Source organism: Ptychodera flava, chromosome 14 (genome assembly GCF_041260155.1).
Source record: "Ptychodera flava strain L36383 chromosome 14, AS_Pfla_20210202, whole genome shotgun sequence".
Classification (NCBI taxonomy): Eukaryota; Metazoa; Hemichordata; class Enteropneusta; family Ptychoderidae; genus Ptychodera; species Ptychodera flava.
This window is the reverse complement of record NC_091941.1, coordinates 27,977,152-27,996,423: the sequence shown is the minus strand read 5'-3', so window position 1 is coordinate 27,996,423 and position 19,272 is coordinate 27,977,152. Positions and strand designations below refer to the sequence as shown.

Genomic DNA, 19,272 nt, shown 5'->3' with positions numbered 1-19,272 from the left:
GGCCTAGGCCTATATGAATACCACTGGGTGATAATTGCATTAGAGTCGAGCTTAAACTCATTTAAATTGTCAATGATACAAATGCGCGGTACATACTGGACAGTTGAACATGCTGTAAAGAGTAGAACAAGAACGCAGTTGTATAAACTGAACAAAGCTGCCCTGCTACTGCAGTGTCACTGTCACACCATACCGGCAGTGACAGAGATAGCTCTGTTGTAGTTGAAGAAAAGTTTGGGTCAAATGACGCTCATGACAGTGAAATATTCTTGTACACAAGATCAGGCCAGAAAGCAACACATGGAAGACCAGGAGAGTTGACAGTTATCAGGGATTGTGAATTCTTGCATATGAGAATAATAAAATATTGAAGAAAAAAGATGGGGTCACCATGCTTGATTTTCTAAATTTTCACATTCTCATCGTAAAATTTTCCATTATTCCACCTAAAAAATTCAGAGATTAAAACGTATATTTTATTGAATATTTTAACCTTCCAGTATTAACACGATTAGGCCTAGAACTAATTTGGGATAATTGGATTTTCATATTTTGCAAATTTCTCAAAAGTGTTAGGTGCCATCATAGCTGAATGTTGCAATATTGCAAATTATCTAATAAAAACAAGTGTGTAATATAAAAAGAAAAGCAGATGAGATAACATCTGTACATTAAATCGACATTACTTCACGATCCAATTATCCCAAATTAGTTCCAATCGTGTTTATTGTCAATTTTGAGCAACATCTAAGTCATATATGTCTTTTACCTTTGAAGAAAATATTTATGGCAGCTAGGTCACTGTGATCAGTTTTTTACAAATTTGCAAAATGAAGCCAGGAATTCACTTTTTGCATACTCTCTCATATTGTCATTTTATGTACTCTTCAGCAGGTGCCATTGATCGACCAGGCCATAGTTGGATAAACTCAAGTCGACGTTGACTGATAAATCTAAAAAGTCCTCTGATGATGCGTTTAAAAATGAATGAATTTAAGAACTTGCCTCAGAAATATGGCTCTTCTAGCTGCTCATAACAGGTAGTGTCGAACATCTGCGAGCAGAACTGCCCACTACAAATTTATTATTACTTTGCGTGTATCCCTAATAAATATGCGGCTATAGCCTATAATAATTGGTGGGACTTGAAAATTTTTGATCATATAGATGGAGGACTTGAATTTTTTTGAGGCTATTAAGGGCGGGGATCTGAAAAAATAAATTTCAATCGTGATTCCTCCAGCCCCCCCCCCCCTCCGTTATTGTGAACGCTGCCTAACTCTAAAATTTTCATATTAAGTTATTGTCATAAAAAATAACTGGTCTCAGTCAAGCTTACGCATGGCACAACCTAAAATTCCTTGGAGGCCTAGGTCTATATCCCAAGATTATCGAACGATGGCACGATGAATCATGATTAGCTACTATAGACTATAGTCTATAGAAGCTGTTGGGATGGGTATCCGTCCGGCGTCCGTCGTCAGTCTGTCTGTATGTATTATGTATGTATGTATGTCCGTTTGTGAGGCGTCCGTCCACTCAAATATCTTGAGAACCGCAGTACTTACTGATTTGATATTTGTTGTGTAGATGAAAAATATGATTTTGAGAAACTGTTTTTTTTAATTTTTTGATATTGTTGAAAATAGGCAAATTAATGCCAAAAAAGGTGTTTTTGGTAAAAAATCTTCTTCTTCATAACCGCTGGTCAGACAGCTTTGTTATTTGGTATACAGGTCCCTAGGGATAACCCAACTTAGATTTGTTCAAATTGTGATGAAATATGCAAATGTGTATTTTTAAGAAATTTTTTTGTCATTTTTGGTCAAAATTTGACTTACATTGTATGTAATTCTTGTACTGTATAAACCCTATCAATTCACCCAGAAAAAATAATTAATATGATTTTAAATAATTGAATTAATTAGGAAATCATCAAAGCCAAAATAATTTTAGTGTGGAATTATCAGAACGTTCAACTTTTTTTGACAGTTCATAGTGAAATGCTTACCATCTTGGAGGATTAAAACATGTAAAGGCAACTTTCCTGAATCCCAACTTTGATATATTCTGAACCACCATTTATGTTATCTAAAAGAAATTGCTCATAATAGTTTGTCATGATAGGGTGGTCAAATAAATAGAGATAGAGAAAGTTCTAATTTCCATTTATGGTTGACTTGGTAAGGATAAAATAAGATTACTTTTTGAGGAAAAAAATAGAGTGGTCAATTAAAAGAGTGGTCAAAGTGATAGGGTTTTTATGGTAAAGCTGGGCTGTAAGATTCCTCATGTGCTATTTATAGCAATTATGCAATCTGTGTAAACAGTGCAATGAAAGTGTAACATGATTCCTTATAATGCTTTTGATGACCTTGAACTTCTAAGTTACAAACATTTGTCTCTTCAGTGTGCTTTCTCTGAGTACGTACAGTCTCAACTTATTCAACAGAACTTACTTACAATGTTAATTTGAAAGTTAAAATGTGCTTGGTTAATAGGATGAAAATACAGATATAGATAACCAGCTGAAGATTCTTTATAACCTGACAGATATGCTGTTTTATTATGACGTAAATCTTGAGTTAAGCAAGTCTTTTTTACTCTAATTAGAATGTAATTAACTCTCATTTATTTGCTATTATAGACTAATATAGTCTGATGAAATATGCAAATCTGTATTTTTAAGGAATTTTTTTCCAGTTTTTGGTCAGGCCATCCTGAAATGAGCTATCAAAGATATCCACCTTCTTCATCAATACATGTGTCACAAAAGGTTATTCTCTACATAACACAGCAGAGCTCTGTCAACTGTTGAGTCGCTTGTTTTTTCAAAACCGCTGGTCAGACAGCTTTAATATTTGGTTTACATGTCCCTAGGATGACCTTAGTGAGATAATTTCACACAGTCAGGAAATACTTAATTTTGTATCCATGTCTATAGTAGCTTCAGGGACTTTGGCCCTATATTTAAAACAAATAGGTCCAAGCTTAATAACACGTATGATGATAGTCTCTTGGTGACAAGGATAGGCTTTTTAATTGCTGACTTTTTAATGTTGTATGGATATAGGCCTAAACACATTTACAATATTCAGGTCAACATTTTTCATCACTAAGACCAGCCCTGAGTTTAAGGAAATAGTAAAATGAACAGACTAAGCCGCAAACCTTGAATACTAATTTTTGCGAATGACTTTTAAGCTGGATCGATGCAGGCGAAAAGATCCCAAACACCATCTTTATGTACCTCTGGTTTCTACGAAAGTTCCACTTTGGTTCATCCCTTAGGCCTATAGTCCTATAGGTTTGTGTTCAGCTTACGCCCGCCCTCTCCCTCTGCGAGGAGAGGGCACTACCTCAGCAAGGATATAATACACATATGTACCACGATTTTGACCTTTTTTTCACCTCTTGACCCACGAAATGTTGAGAAAGTGCAGATTTTGACACCCTTTTTGACTCTCGCACAACTATAGCCTACTGTTAGAGCCTACACTATAGGGCCATCAAGTAGGCCTACTTTTGACCTATGATTTTGTTAAAGACTTTAGCTTAGGCTTTTGACATAAGCATTTGGCTAAAAATGCAGAATTTTGACATCCCCTCATTTAACAGAAAAGTGTAGAGTTTGTACTATGCAGTTTGAACACCTGTGCCAAACTCGGGCGTGAGTGCCTCGCCACAACTATACTCGGATGTGACCAAAACCAAACTTTTAATTTCTACTTCTGTGATGCCGAAGTTGCGCGAAAAAAACTGCGAAAAACAGGACAGAATGGGCTGAAAACTTTTTCTGGTTTTCGCATTTTTAATCAAAGGTAAAGGATTGTCGCATAGAGAAGTGGCGATACTTGAATCGAGAATTAGATACAGGCGAAACGTAAGCTTAAAGGTGACATTTGTTCAACCGGATCGGAGTAAGTTTATAGTACTGGTTTTGAAGAGTGGAATAGTACTGCATCTTCTGTAGTAGTCTGCTATCTCGAAACTATAACTTTGCATCTCATCGGAGACCACAAAATTCCCCTCGACCTCAACAGTGTCATATATATATATATATATATATATATATATATATATATATATATATATATATATATATATATATATATATATATATATATATATATATATTAACAGCGTTGGAAACTACCGCCCGTCCTCCCGTCCGAGACGGGTAACTTTTCAGTCGGACGGGAGGAAAATTGTACTTCCACGTCCGTGTGTCGGGCTCTCGATAATAGCCCATACGGCATACCCAGTAATCTCATCGATCAGCTGCTTCTTGATGTTGTGTAAAATAAACGAAATGTAGTATACCAATACGTCCAACTTCAACGCGCTTATGCTACTGAAACTGTGCAACTGTGTGACGCCGGAACGCAATGCAAGCTGGACATATAAACACGGGTAAACAGAGGTCGCTCATACTAGTAAATCTCACACGTTATATCTGTGCTTTCTTAGGTCACTTTACAAGCACGGATACTCCATTTTATGGAAAGACCATGTGTCATCTAAGTCGAGGGCTAGCAAACACGAGAATACCCTCCGGGGTATCCATCGACTACCTCATAGGTAACGCAGTAAAAAACCAGCAAAAACATGGATCATTTCAACCATTATCTTTGTGTACAAAATATATACTTATTTTAACCTTGGCTCTTACACGGAAACCATTGGGACAAAATAAACTTCATCAAAGTTTAGTACCTGAAACCAATTAACCTATCAGATAACGGTCCACTTTGACGTTGACGTAATGTAAATATACTCAAGCCAGTAATCACTTCCTGCCTTGCTAAAAATAGAACAAGCTCAAAGTCTCATCAAACCAGTCTAAGACGAGCTCAGATAGCGATGTCTCCGTATCTACGGCCTGCTCGCTTAAACTAAGCACATAAGGGAGGACTCTATTAACACAGGAGAGTGAACTGAAAATCACTGCAGCTGAGCTTACTTCTGGGATCAACCCTCGAGTCGTTTTCTAACGACACTCTTCATGGTCTATAAAACGAGCATCTAAAACAAATCCTTCTTACAAAATCATAGCTCGTTATGAATCTTTGACCAACATGTGAAGGAGTAAGCATTCCGTCGATATCCGGAACGACAACCGAAAAGTCCGGTGAGTTAATTCAAACACACTTTGCCCATATCGCTCAAACAGTTAAAAGGTTTCACGATAGCGGGTTTAACAACGGGGAAACTGAATTTTTTTAATTTGTTTCCATTTTATGCCACAACTTATCGTATAAAACCAAGATGCAATCTGTAATCGAATTGGTACTACAATCAACCAAACTGAAAAGATTGCTGAGCAATACAGAAAACATCATCTGGCAAAGAAAATCAAAAACTGAGAGAGCTGCCATATAAGTAATCAAAGTTGGCGGCATGAATTAAATAAACCAATACTCTCCTCAGACCGAACCGATTTCAAAGGCCGTTTACAGCAAATATTGTTAACGAAAAACCATGACACCTGGGAATGGCTAAACACAGAGAAATAAGATTTATTTCTCGAAACAGCCTTTCACAACATGCTTTTCAAACATCGGAAAGCAGGCACCAATATCAACCCGAAATCTATTACAAAGTCCATGAAAAATTGACATAAAACCAAAAGTTCGCTTAATCGATTTAAATGCCTAAAACAAGTTATCGTTGTCAGATTAGTACAACATTTACTGTTAACATAACGAGCACTAGCAACGCTCAAAATATGCCCTAAAACAAAAATCCTTATAAGCGTCCAGAAACTCCGGTCGATGCTGGGTCATATATATATAATATGACACCACACACCAGACCGCTCATTATAGAGTCAGTCAATAGTGGCTAACTCTCTCAATAACGAATCTGGCTTCTCCTCCTCGAGGACGAAGATGACTTCATCACACAACCAAGCGGAGGGGATACAAAACAAGAGAGCGACTGATGAAGGAACCCCATTTTGGTTCCGAAACACTGTTAAGACGAATCACTCAATCAACAAACCGGTTTACCGGGGACCCAGATCACATGACTAGGGTCAAAGCACTATCGATTCACCGGTGTCTCGCCATGTATTCCACACAAAATAAATGCAATGATCCTTTTATTCACCATATCGTAATACTAAACAATCTTGGTAGAGCCGATGTGTGGAGTTGCCCTCATTTTCCTTTATATACATAATGGTTTGGTGTTTTTTGAATGAATGGATTTGTCAAAAATTCAGGACAGGCAACTTTCTGGCAGGACAGGCAAGTTTTGAAAGTTACCAGTCCTGATGTCTGGCAAATATTTTGGCCAGTTTCCAACACTGATATACGTATACATATATATATATATATATATATATATATATATTATATATATAATATATATATATATATATATATAATATATATATATATATATATATATAATATAGATATCACATAGACGGACGTAACATGAATTTACATATCATGCACCGTAACGTTGTTTAGGAATGAAATAATAAAACGTTTGATACCTATTTCATAGTCTGATTTTCTTTTCAATTTAGATTAACGAGCCGACGTAACGTGCAAAAAAGAGGAAAGATTTATACTGTAACTGCGAAGTTTGTGACATGATCTTGCGACACATTTTCATGCTGAGGTGTTGTCTCGAACGAAATGGTAATCGTACGTTAATACTTTGTCTACATAGATGCATACTTTGCTGCGTAAACATACAAATGAAACACTGTAGCCTGTTTTTTTTCTCTTGTTAATATATTATTTTTGTTGTAAATGTTTCCATGACGAAAGTACAAGGATTGCTTTTCGTATTGTTGAAGGCTTACGTCTATTTCATATAAGTCTAGAATAAAATGCAAAACCAGTTATAAAAGGCAATTCTTTCGGGAAATATCTGAGTATTCAATTTTGAAGTGGGCCATTCGCTACAATATTCAAGGATGAGTGTAAGGTAATCGTAGCCCCCTCAATGTGCGGTGGCGAAAGAACATATTTGTTGAATTCAATAGTTAGTCATTAGTTCCTTCTCTTTCTGATGCAGTCTTGACCTGCGTTTGGCGCGAATACGGACAAGCGCCAGAGTGGTAATACATGCCATGACAACGACAACAGCAAGTATTGTCCCTCCCAACAGCATGCACCTTTCACGAGACGAGTTGAAACTGGAACTAAAAATGGGTATCATTTGGTCCCAAGTACGCTCCTTGGTCTCGCCGTAGCCTGACTTCGAGTGCATAAGTCCGGGTGGACTGTTCAGCATTGTATAGAAGAACGGGTTTTCCTGAAATTTAGAACGAAAGATGTAACATTAAAGTTAGAACTGATAGTGGATTATTAGAAGCATGTTAAACGACGGTTAAGGTGAGCTACGAATGCTTATTCATATCGGGTGTTTAGCAAGCTTTAAGAGACTTTCCTATTTTCCTTTTTCCATTAGGAACATCTCACTTAGTTTTTAGTCCCCACGGACACCGTCGCGGGGGGGTGGGGGGTTCTATAGGTTTGGTTCGCGTCCGTCCGTCCGCCCGTCCGTTCAGGCAGATATCTCATAGACGCCTGGAGCAATTTCATTTAATCTTGGTACAAATATTACTCCTTATGCCAGGCATGTGCAAATGAAATTATTCTGCGATCCGACCAAATATGGCCATGTGACGGTCATTTTATTGAAAAAAACGGGGACTATGTCATTGACAATGACTTTTTGAAAAAGAGCTCTATTTCTAAAGCGACTGCACTAAATTTGATGAAACTTTGTAAAGATGTTCGTCACACAGAGCTATGATAGCACACAGTCAGTATTGCATCAATTAATTGCTAATTTGCATATTTGATGAATTTTGTAATTAGGGTGATATGTCTAGAAATACTGCAGCAAATTTGATGAAACTTGGTATAGATCTTTAGCACACAGTGTCATATAAGTTTACAAAGGCACTTAGTGGTGTCATGCGAATTAATTGCTAATTTGCATATTTAATGAACTTTCTGAATTAGTGGGCTATGTCCAGAACCACTGCATCAAATTTGATGAAACATGGTACAGATGTTGATCTTGCAGTACTTTAATACTGTGTGAAGACATTAAGCAGTGTCATGTAAATTAATTGCTAATTTGCATATTTGATGAATTTTTGTAATTAGTGTGATATGTCTAGAAATGTTGTATCAAATTTGATGAAACGTGGCACAGATGTTGATCTTTTGGTGGTGTAATGGCATGCATTGATATGTAGTAGTATCATGTCAATTAACTGCTGATTTGCATATTTAATGAATTTCGTAATTAGGCTGATATGTCAAGAAATTATTCATCAAATTTTATGAAACTTGGTGCAGATGTTGAGCTCACATTGCTTTAACATTTGAATGAAGACATTTATCAGTGTCATTCAAATTAATTGCTATTTGCATATTTAATGAACTTTCATAATTAGTATGATATGTCTAGAAATGCTGTATCAAATTCATGTGTTACAGATGTCGATCTTCCAGTAGTGTTATGGCATGCAAAGATATGTAGTAGTATCATGTCAATTAACTGCTGATTTGCATATTGAATAAATTTTCGTAATTAGGCTGATATGGCGAGAAATGGTCCATCAAATTTCATGACACTTGATACAGATGTTGAGCTCACATTGCTTCAACACTTCATCAAATTTGATGAAACTGTGTAAAGATGTTGATCTCACAGTGTTGTAATACAATTCATTGACACTTGGCGGTATCGTTTATGAAATGTGGTACACGTGATAATCTGTCAGTGTTATAATAGAATGCAAAAATGTTTGGCAACATCCTATTGATTAATTACTAATTGACTTATTTAATGACCCTATGTAATTAGGGTGGCAGTCCACATTGGTTTTACGTTTTCACTACCATGGAACTCATCTTTAATCACAGATCTAATTAATGAACAGGACTCTATCCTCTCCAAGGACTTGTAATCAAAGTATCCATTAACACGTGGGGACTGTGTCATCAACGATGACTTTTTTCTATTATTAACATCATATTACTTTATTTCGGACATAATGTCTATCAATATACTGATCACATGAGCACATGATACCGTAGTTGTTTTTCACAATAATTTAAATTATCTGCAAGATATATTCACATCCTTTATTATGCAAACTGCAGAATCCTACGTAGCCCTTCATACCTCAGTCGGACATTCAACAGGTTCACCAGGCGTCCATCGTTCTCTCTTGCTGCCGACTTGTTCGATCTTTACAGAAAGACAGAGAAGAAAGAAAATGGAGTTCAAGAATAGAATACCATCTCGAAGGCAGCAAAAGTAAGGATATCGGAGTGTGAAATCAGATATGCTGTGTAGACTGTCACAGTGACAAAGTCGGACTGAACTTACCATATTATTCCAAAGACTTTCGGCAGCTGCGGCATGCCCCTTCGCACTAAAATGGAAGCAGTCGGGAGCCAAGTACGATTCGTCGATTTTGCCACCCTGAGAGAGAAAAATAAGGAACGACATATCAGTTTTATGTGATGGTTCGAAGACTCTTGCCATGTATCCATGACCCATTTCCCTCTTGCTTCTACTTGCTGAGAAAACTAACAGTGGTTAACGTTATTTAGGCTGTGCGAAACCTTCACTGGTTTGGAGGCTTTGTAGACTAAAATCACACCTAGATGCTGGACTACCAGATACTATTCCTAACTCATAAGACGTGATCCGGCAAGGGTCGATATGTTGAGTCAATCTTGTCGTTCCAAACAGATCAATAAAACGGCATGGTTTGCCAAGCAAGAGAACATGAAAGTCACTCACTTCCTTCTCAGGTATCTCTGTATGCTTGAACGCTGGCTGTACAACCACCGTGAAGTCGTCCCGTGTTTCATATCGACCACTTGTCATCAGCTCATCTGTTACACGCTGCAGCAAATTTGGAAAGCAAAACGTTATATAGCATGCTCTTTTGTCAAATCATCACTCTACAAATTGATAGACAGCAAAAAGGAAGCGTATTTCATAAACTTTGGGTGTTTGCAATCTCAGGGACTGATTCATTAGCAAAGCATCTTGATTCATATAAATAAACCGCAGTCCCTCTACAAATATACAAAAATCATGGGATCACTCTTACGGTGTACGTACATGGTATTCATCGATGATTGGTTCTAGTTTTCCTTCATTTCCAAACCTTCCGCATTCGCATAAAAACCTGAAAACGATAATTTTACAGAATAAATAGGTGAAAAGAATGCTGTAGACGTGTGATAGTGAATAAAGCAAACGACAAATGGGACGCCGCCTACAGGTGGCAGTATTAATGGTAAGAATCGTTGAAGACAAACAGCGTTATGTAGACATGACGCTTCATGTGGATGGCAGACATATCTGCAATAAAAGAATTATTCGTGAACAAATCTTGTTTTCCAAGAAAAGAAAGAAAAGTAGCTTACATTTGCAGGGTATCACAAATCAGTTCACTGACTCGAGCTATTTGAGTCACCCTTACAACCGATACAAGATTAACAAAGGTCCTCGGTACCTAGAATACAAAATAAAAAAAATATAGATGGTGTTAAGATCGGACAGTAAAAGGAGGAACTGGTGTTGAGAAGCGTAACTACCAATAGGATTGGCACATGTACATTCTACGACGTCTGTGATAAGTGAAAACTTGGTGGATAAAACTCCATGACTACTCACAAGCAGTTCACACAGCGTTTTGCAGTTAATGCGCTCAGCATAGCTGCAGTTCGTAACCCCATCACTCGCACTCGGACAGCTACAGCAGCAAAACGTACGTTCGAGTTTTGAGGATGGGTAAGAGTAAATACATTGCGACAGGGAATTGGCATACCTCTGCATGCAAGATATCCAAGGCCTGCCTGATGTTGTCTGCATACGTCTCCGGTGCAAATTTCTCTTCGTTGTTACACCAACGGCACAAATCATTGCCGCCTATGAACAGTGTCACTACTTTCCAGTCATTGTCAAAGTCAACATTTGGATCCTCTCTCATCTTATCGACCAGTTTTCTGGCTTGGTCCGGCATGTCTCTGAAGTAGTGACCAAGAGAAGTTTATCAAGCGTTGGGCCGTGCTGCGTTGCTGTGTCCGTCAAATAATGCCGGTGACAGGCGTGAAAGTTTAACTGAACCTTCCCTTAGTGGTTGCGGTAATTGATTAAACGCCACACATACAAATAATTACACAATACATGATAACCGGGTAATTTTATGTTTTGCCAACCCTAGAGGTGCTCATGACAGTAACATTGATTATGGCCTTCCTGTTCATCATAAATATTATCCCTTTCTCAACGCTAATTGACTTAATCACAGCTCATCAAGATAACTGGAAAATACGTGAAGCGTAAAAATATCATAAATACTATAAAGTTTTGACATGACGAAGTACACCAGAGAGGATGGTGTAAAAATCAACACCCTTGCGTAATAATAACAAATTGTTTCTATTGTTTTCGTGTGCAAGATAGCCTTGTGATAGGAGATAATATTAAGATCTAATGTTGTGGAAGTGCCTTCAGAGACTTATATGTGCTTAATTCCTGGAGCACCGCAATGCCTACGCTTTATGTTTTGACCAGAGACCAGATACACCAAACAACGTAGACATGTTGGGACACATACTGTAAGCCCAGTTTTCACATATGACATAACACTCGGTAGAAACGTTCGTTGTTTTGTACAAAGTGAAATGGTAATATTTTGCTTAACATGTCATGACAAGGAAGACTTTTGATAAACAGGAAACAAAGTCACCATTCCTATAGAATTAAAAGAAAACCCCCTTCAAGTCTATCAAGCTTCTGCTTTATGAACTTTATAATATCCTTCAGAAATGATAGTTGCCGTCAAAACTCACTGGGAAATGCCACCAGGTACGGCGACGTTAAGTCGTGCTCCAGCACTGCTTGCTCTCCCAGCACCAATGGAATAGCCGACTAAGTCAGGGTTGTATTTCCGCAGAATATCTGAAAGATATATGTTGAAATATATAGGCTGAAGCTGGCGATATTTTCGTAGAAGTTAACAACAGTCAGACAAGGCAAACCAGAGTAGAATGGTGATCTCATAGTTGTACATGGAACTATTTTACTTCAGACTTCAGTTTTACCGATGGTTTAAAAGAATACTCACTTGGCAAAGTAGGTACAGACTCATACGACTGGTCACCACCAATGCTGAAAGTGAAATATGTTATGTTATGAAAGGGAACGATTGAGATCACAGTTTAAATGTCTTTGAGAACTGCGAACATTTGAATCAAAACGTTTGCCTTTAAGAACAATGCAGTTCAATTGGAAAGGCAGTTTTTCAGTGTAAATTCTAGCTCTTGGGTAATCGCAAAAAATGAACTAAATTTGAACAAACCTCCATGATTTGCCACGATATTGAGTGAGAACGCCCAGCACTGTCTTCGCATCCAAACCATTGGCAGCCTTTAGTCGGTGAGTAAACAAAATCAGTATTTCTGTCAGTTCAAGAGTGGTATCTTGACGTTTTGTTTTCAGTGTGTATTCAGTGTGTATCTTTCTTACCCTACTTACACCATAGGGGCGGGCTATCGTATACACTACGGTTCGCCATGTCCTGGTTTTGTTAATTCTTACATGACAAGAAATGAGAAAGGAATTACAGCAAAATTTATCACAAACGCCATAGCTGTCAGATGAGTTCGATGTACAGTACCACGTGATCTGTCCATTTTTCACCATGTCAGGTAAATCATTTCTCGTCCTGACGGTATAGTATGCACCCAGAAAGTGAAAGACTTAGACGTGCTTAAACTACATTTCTAAAGGAAATTTTCAACTCTCCTCTTTCAAAATTTAGAATAAAAATCAGGGGCCCACAGTGCAAATTTTCATACCAGAGAAACAAATTATCTTAAATTTCACGATATTGGAAATTCGAGAGGGCTGTCAAATCTGTTCACCCTCTGGGGAAAAACATCGATTTTCACAAAAATGGGAGGATGGAAATGTTATCCATTTCAAGAGTTTCAAAACGGGTCCACACAAGGGGTACATTAGAATGAGAAAAGTATTGTAAAAATTTGAGTGTCCGGATATCTGTCCATGATGTGCATTCGATCCTATAGGGGGGGGGTCGTCGGAACTGCGCCTGTGCAACTTTCTTGTTTACAAACAATGTATTTCGTACGCTGTATCTAGATGCATCAAGTCAACATTATACCTCTTTAAATTTTACGGTGTACATTATGACAAACATGTTTTAACTTTCATCAATCGCCAACGAACCTTGAGCACTGTATTTGCATTGGTCGTATGCCATACGACCCCTGAGCGCAGTTCCTACGACATCCTCCCTTTAAAAGAGAACTCAAGACATTATAGGGATTGACAAACCGTAATTGAATCTCCTAAAGCTGCCACCACTTTCACGTCAGATGGTCTCAGTTGGTGAACTAGATGATTGCAAGAACGGAAACGAGAAAGTTAACAACAATCATTCGGGTCATTGCTCGTTGATAATTATTCAAATTGTTGAGAGAGTGGTCTACGTCATCATTAGTTACATAGTGTAAGAGGTCGAAGATATCTGTGTAGACTCCGATAGTTTTGAATGTGCTGCATCTTTAATGAATTAATAAATTTAGTCCTAAATGTCACAACCGTTGATTCCATGTTGGAATTACACATAGACTGTGGTGTAAAATATATATATTTCGGTTACATTGAACCGTGTTCATGAATTAAATAATGACCCACCTGTTGTAGGCGTTCCCCTGGATTCGAGCGTTTGGCAAGGAAACGCATAGTTCGTCGACCCCTTTGACGCAAACACAGGATGTGAACGATTGGAGATAAAGCAAAACAGCACATGCTTTAGAGAGATGCTTTGTTAATATTTACTACGGGGCGTTATTTCATCCTGCCAACAAAATGTGGGTCGATACATAGGTACATGTCACATTCGAGATGGACCAAAGGATTCCGCCCCGTATCAAGGTCCCGTCAGGTGATCAAAATTCATGTTTACAAAAACAACTCGTGACACACTTCTCAGCATACTTACATCAAAATCATTGAAACATATCTATTTATAGATTCATTATTGCGAACGAAAACTAAGGAATGTTCATTTGCTGTAAAGTATTCAAGTCAGACTATCGACAATCATAGTTCAAAAAAGAAGGTTTGAAACAATTCAGAATATTTTTCGGCATTTATTATTCACCTCATAGTCGGCTGGATCCCTTTCATTCTTCGAATGTTTGAAACCACGTCTTTGGACCCATTTAAGTTTGGCGGCATACTCCTCCCAAGCTGTTATGAATTGACAAAGTATTCAATAAGTTCCAATGCACCTGAGTCGAATTAACAAGTAGTCGCACGCCATGTAGTGCGTCAATCAAACAAATGCCTTGCATTGAGATTTTCATAAATTGGATCTTCCAAGGTCTTTCACATGCCAAAGTTTAGCCTCCCTAGTATAACAAGAAACTGACAATCGTTGCTGATATCATTCTGGTCTGTGCAAGAGTTGATTTTTATCATGGGTTGTTGTCAAAATAGTAACTCTCGAGGACGGTGATGAGCAGAAGCAGAGTAGAAAATCGTTTACTCGATTAATAACATGACATATATCCCCCAGTCGACTTTTAAATGTATCTTTGGACAAATCATTTTACCAATAAAGTTAACCATAATGCCAATGTGCGACGCTTATGTCATTGGATGTTATCATTTAGATAACAGGGTAACAATAACAGAGAACAATGCAAAACAATACAAAAATCAATATTGGAAATGATACAATTGGTAGGAACCATGTCCGTGAGTTTGGGACAAAGATATACACTAAATTATTTACACTATTTATATCTTCTCCTTTTAGGGCATTCCTTGATGTGAATCTCTCTCTCTCTCTCTCTCTCTCTCTCTCTCTCTCTCTCTCTCTCTCTCTCTCTCTCTCTCTCTCTCTCTCTCTCTCTCTCTCTCTCTCTCTCTCATATATGTGTACATTTTTGTTATTATGGGCATATAACGTAATTGGAAATATCTTTTCAATCAAGAGAGTTTGAAAAAAGGACAGTCACAACGAATTAACATTTTCATAAAAATCCAAATCCAAAACGAAAATGATAAAATAAAGACGGGAAAATGAATTTTAAAGATTTTCGCCTTTTATCGTCACTCTGTTATCCTTGTCAAAACAATTCACATTTTGCTTCATAAAAGCACCGTTATATGCCCCTTGTCATTGCACTACTGTTATGGCAATGTCCGTTTCCTTTCGAGCCATTGGTCCTATCATTGCCAAAGTCTGTACGTGGGTGAACAATCCCACTTAATTATTCTGAATGAACTACCTCGTTTACGATACCCGATAAATGAATATCATGAGCTATCAGGATAATATATGCGCATGGAGCTATGTACTTACATTTCACAGTTTCTGCATATGCTAGAGGCAGCACAAAAACTTGAATAGACAGGAGAGTGAAAAACAAGGCAAACTTCATTGTAACGTCTGGGTCGAAAAATGTACAGTTTGTTTCACGTCATGTGATTCCGACATGAGGATCGGTCCAGCCGCTCATTACATTGGGTACAAAGTGTTCTGACGGAGGCGAAGTTTCCAGTCACGTGTATGTAATCTGACAAACTACGCAAATACAGTTTGGAAGTATGTAGTTGTGGCGTCCATAGGTTCATTCCGATGTGGTAGCATGGCAGTATAGCGTTGAATTACGCTTTGCTGTTGACCTTGTACCACATCGAATCAGTTACGTAAGGTCCCCAGGGTGGTTCACTGGACAGTGTTATTGTTCGTGAGTTTACAACCATAAAAGCTGTATCTTTACACATTGTTTTAATGGCATGTTATTCTCTCACAGAGGTACAGTATTCCCATCTTACTAGATCACAAAGAGATATTAACCTGTTTGCTGTTACACTTTGACCACATGCAGTAAGTTTGAGGGTAAAAAACAGACATAAGAGCTTTGAAGGCTTAATTTCCAAAATATGCCCCTCCCCCGCCGCCCCCATTTCGCCATTGGAGTTTCATCGAAAGTGGCCGGTAACAAATCATACGTTTGGAGAAGACAACAATAACGTTATATGATAGACTGACCCATCTCTCATTGGCAAGGAACATTGTTAAGAATCTTTGACCTTAACATGATATGCAACAAGAGCAGTTAAAATGTGAAATCTTGCGGATGTTTACAATGCAATGGTAAATGTCACAGGTACAGTTGCTTCCTCCCCCACGATATCACTAAGGAGCGTAAGCTTATGCCACTTAGCAGCTTAAAACGATGGCTCTGATGGCTCTAATTTTAGTCAATATTGTCACTTTTTCATTTCCCCTAAATTCCCTGAAAACAAAACCCATAGTGTATACTGTGCCATATATTATTGTTGACAAATTTATTCTAGTCCGGACCATAGACAGCGGAGAGTGTTCGACTGAAAAGATTACTGGCAACAACAATGTTGGACACAACGCTCGTACAAGCTGTGTTGACAAATTGAATACTCGGTGTTCCTACTAATTTTGGAAAAGGATAGGAAAATGGGGGAAAATGACACTGACCGTGATTTAGAGATGTGACAAAATTCAATTAAAGGTAGTATGCACCTCGAAGTGAAAGACTTAAACTTTTGCTCTAACTTTCCTCAAGAATCTTTCAATCATTCTCTTTCAAAATCAAGAATAAAAGTAGGGGGTCACCGTGCAAATTTCGGTCCTAGAGAAACAAATAACCCAGAATTTACCGATATTAGAAATTCAAAATGGCCACCATCCCTGTGTTAACCCTATGGAGAAAAATAAAAATTATCGAATTTTGAAAAACTGAGCCGGTGAAAAGTTTTCTTTTACCAAGAGCTTTAAAATGAACCCCCACATGTGGTAATATCAGAAGAGAATTGTAAAAGTTTGAGAGTCCGAATGTCTGTCCCCGAGGTGCGTTCTACCTTAAAATTACGTCAGAAGGTACAGCAACCGGGGGTGTTTTTGAGACATTTTCTGAAAAAAGTGACACGTACATGCCGAGACAGCTCGACTTATGATGTCATGATGAGACAGAAGGCATATTTGTTTGAATTCTCCAGAGTTTTACATGATTCACTAATCCTAGTTTATCATAATACTCTTTTCAACCCCTCCTTCCCCCCCCCCCCCACACACACACATTCACCATTCTCAGACATGGCCATAATGTGAATAATGCATTGGCCCGTATTCACACGATCGATCGCACGAGACTGTAAGGATCAACGAGATACAAATAATACATGTGTACACAGTATATTCAGGTAATGTTCAGTGAAAACTAAATATAAGTCAGTATAAGGAAAAACAGTTTGCTCTCATTGAGATGACATAACCACATTTCTTTTCTCATAAGACAAATTTTCAAAATAATATACAACATGCTTCCTTCAGAAGATCATTACCTCTTAGGTCAAAACAAAGGATTTCTTTGTGGTCATCGCACGCGTCTATTCAGAACCTGCGCGTCATGTCTTTTTGCAAATATTGGGTTACATAGTCATCAGTACAGTTATCCTTGATATCCCTGTTTGCATGTCCAAAAATGATAAAAAGAAAACGGAAGTATTACGCAGCCAGTGACAAAAGACAATAAGTGTAGCATCAATAGTGCTGAACCAGCATTGTTAGGAATAAAAAAGAAAGAAGGAAAGAAGGAAAAATAAATCACTTTTGCTGACTGTCACGGTCAAGGACCAGAAACAGTAGACATTTTCAAAGGGAGCAGTTGATCGGCAAGAAGTTGATAATCCTGGCAGAGAAAATTCTCGACAGGAAAAGGTAGAGATATTTTAGTTCTGTTGAAAAATCGCCGTTTTCTTTAAATAAAGTAATTCCTAGAGAGAGAGAGAGAGAGAGAGAGAGAGAGAGAGAGAGAGAGAGAGAGAGAGAGAGAGAGAGAGAGAGGGGGGATCCACCAAGCTGACGGAGTCCTCTCAAGGAAGCAAATTTACTCGATGCAAAAGGTCAGAGAATCACAGGGATCCGATAAAGACAATAACGAACTACAATTCCGTCTTAAACGTTTTCCTTTAAAAACTTTTATCGGTTGTCTTCCGAACACCTTTCGCAACAGACAGTCGGCAAATACAATTAACTGCTTGACTGTTCAAGACACAGCATGAAAGTTATTTTTCCTTGAATCAAGAGGGCAAAAAACGTCCAGAAAGTGACGAAATGTATACATGTAATCCTTCTCAGCAAATTATCAATATCTTTCACTGATCAAAAGACATTATTTCTCTGCGACGTTGAAGTCTTAATTTTATAGCAATTCTTCTGCTTCTGCTATGCGAATCTATTGGCAGTGGACTTGTAACAAACAACAGAAGGTACGGTCTTGAGCAGAATAATTACATATATTTTAATTTGTACTTATTATAGTATTGGATTTCCTTCTACGTACTGTGTCATTTATGCATTCTCATTTAAAGAAGCAGGAAAAACAACATTTTTGGCCATTAAGTCATCGATAGTATGTGAAAGTGAAGAAGCTTCAATCTATTCACCTTTATTTCCATGTATGTATGTATGTATGTATGTATGTATGTATGTATGTATGTATGTATGTATGTATGTATGTATGTATGTATCTATGTATGTATGTATGTATGTATCTATGTATCTATGCATGTATTTATGTAATATCTATGTATCATTGTATATCTATGTATCTATGTATGTATGTACGTATGTCCAATCACCCTCTCGAAAACATTGGAAATGGCCCAAAGCTCGGTAGTGACGGGGTTAAACCACGTGGGAAGAGGAGTCGTAATTAAAAGCTGCCCGCCCAACTTTTCAGCAGTATTTTCACTGACAATGCGTGAATATTGCGGTAAGAAGTCTGCATGGAAAACCATTGACAAAATTAAGGACAGAACACTCTGGACGGTGGATTTATGAGGCCAGAAGACTATAACCGACTTTCTGTCTTTTTCGCCACAATTTTGTTGATTTTGGAGTCATTCATTGTTCACAAAGCATTATATTTTCCATGCTTGTTATTATCCCAATAAGCCCCTGATGACTGTGATGAATATTCAAACAAGGTCAAAGGGTGTCATTCCAGACTTTGGAAAATCCGACCTATTCAAGTTTACTTGATTATCAGTCGCTCCGATTACTTCTCACGAAAACGTCGCTTTCAGAGAAGTTGGAATCTCTGCTGGTTCGACTTCTACTTCTTCTGTGATCAATGATGCGAAGTATTATAATGATGATGGCAACTACGATGGTCACGATCC

At 37.8% G+C, this 19,272-nt stretch overlaps 1 protein-coding gene across 1 annotated transcript; it reads right to left on the bottom strand.

Moving 5' to 3' along the window:
* Positions 1 to 6,738: 6,738 nt before the first annotated feature.
* Positions 6,739 to 15,658, bottom strand: LOC139150013 (phospholipase B1, membrane-associated-like). Its single transcript, XM_070722152.1, has 14 exons — positions 15,407 to 15,658; positions 14,198 to 14,286; positions 13,729 to 13,789; positions 13,366 to 13,424; positions 12,368 to 12,435; positions 12,134 to 12,177; positions 11,859 to 11,967; positions 10,832 to 11,030; positions 10,428 to 10,516; positions 10,120 to 10,186; positions 9,793 to 9,897; positions 9,373 to 9,468; positions 9,166 to 9,231; positions 6,739 to 7,275 (listed from the first exon to the last, which is right to left on the bottom strand). The coding sequence occupies exons 1-14, from the start codon at positions 15,483 to 15,485 to the stop codon at positions 6,997 to 6,999; spliced, it is 1,410 nt and encodes a 469-aa protein (XP_070578253.1). The 5' UTR covers positions 15,486 to 15,658; the 3' UTR covers positions 6,739 to 6,996.
* Between the last annotated feature and the right edge of the window lie 3,614 nt (positions 15,659 to 19,272).

Excerpts from the sequence above, each read along its gene's own strand:
- LOC139150013 (XM_070722152.1), bottom strand. The coding sequence starts at position 15,485 with ATGAAGTTTGCCTTGTTTTTCACTCTCCTGTCTATTCAAGTTTTTGTG. Across the intron at positions 9,898-10,119 it reads CAATCATCGATGAATACCAT|CGTGTAACAGATGAGCTGAT; the intron begins GTACGTACACCG and ends AATTTGCTGCAG. Across the intron at positions 9,232-9,372 it reads AAAGTCTTTGGAATAATATG|ATCGAACAAGTCGGCAGCAA; the intron begins GTAAGTTCAGTC and ends CTTTCTGTAAAG.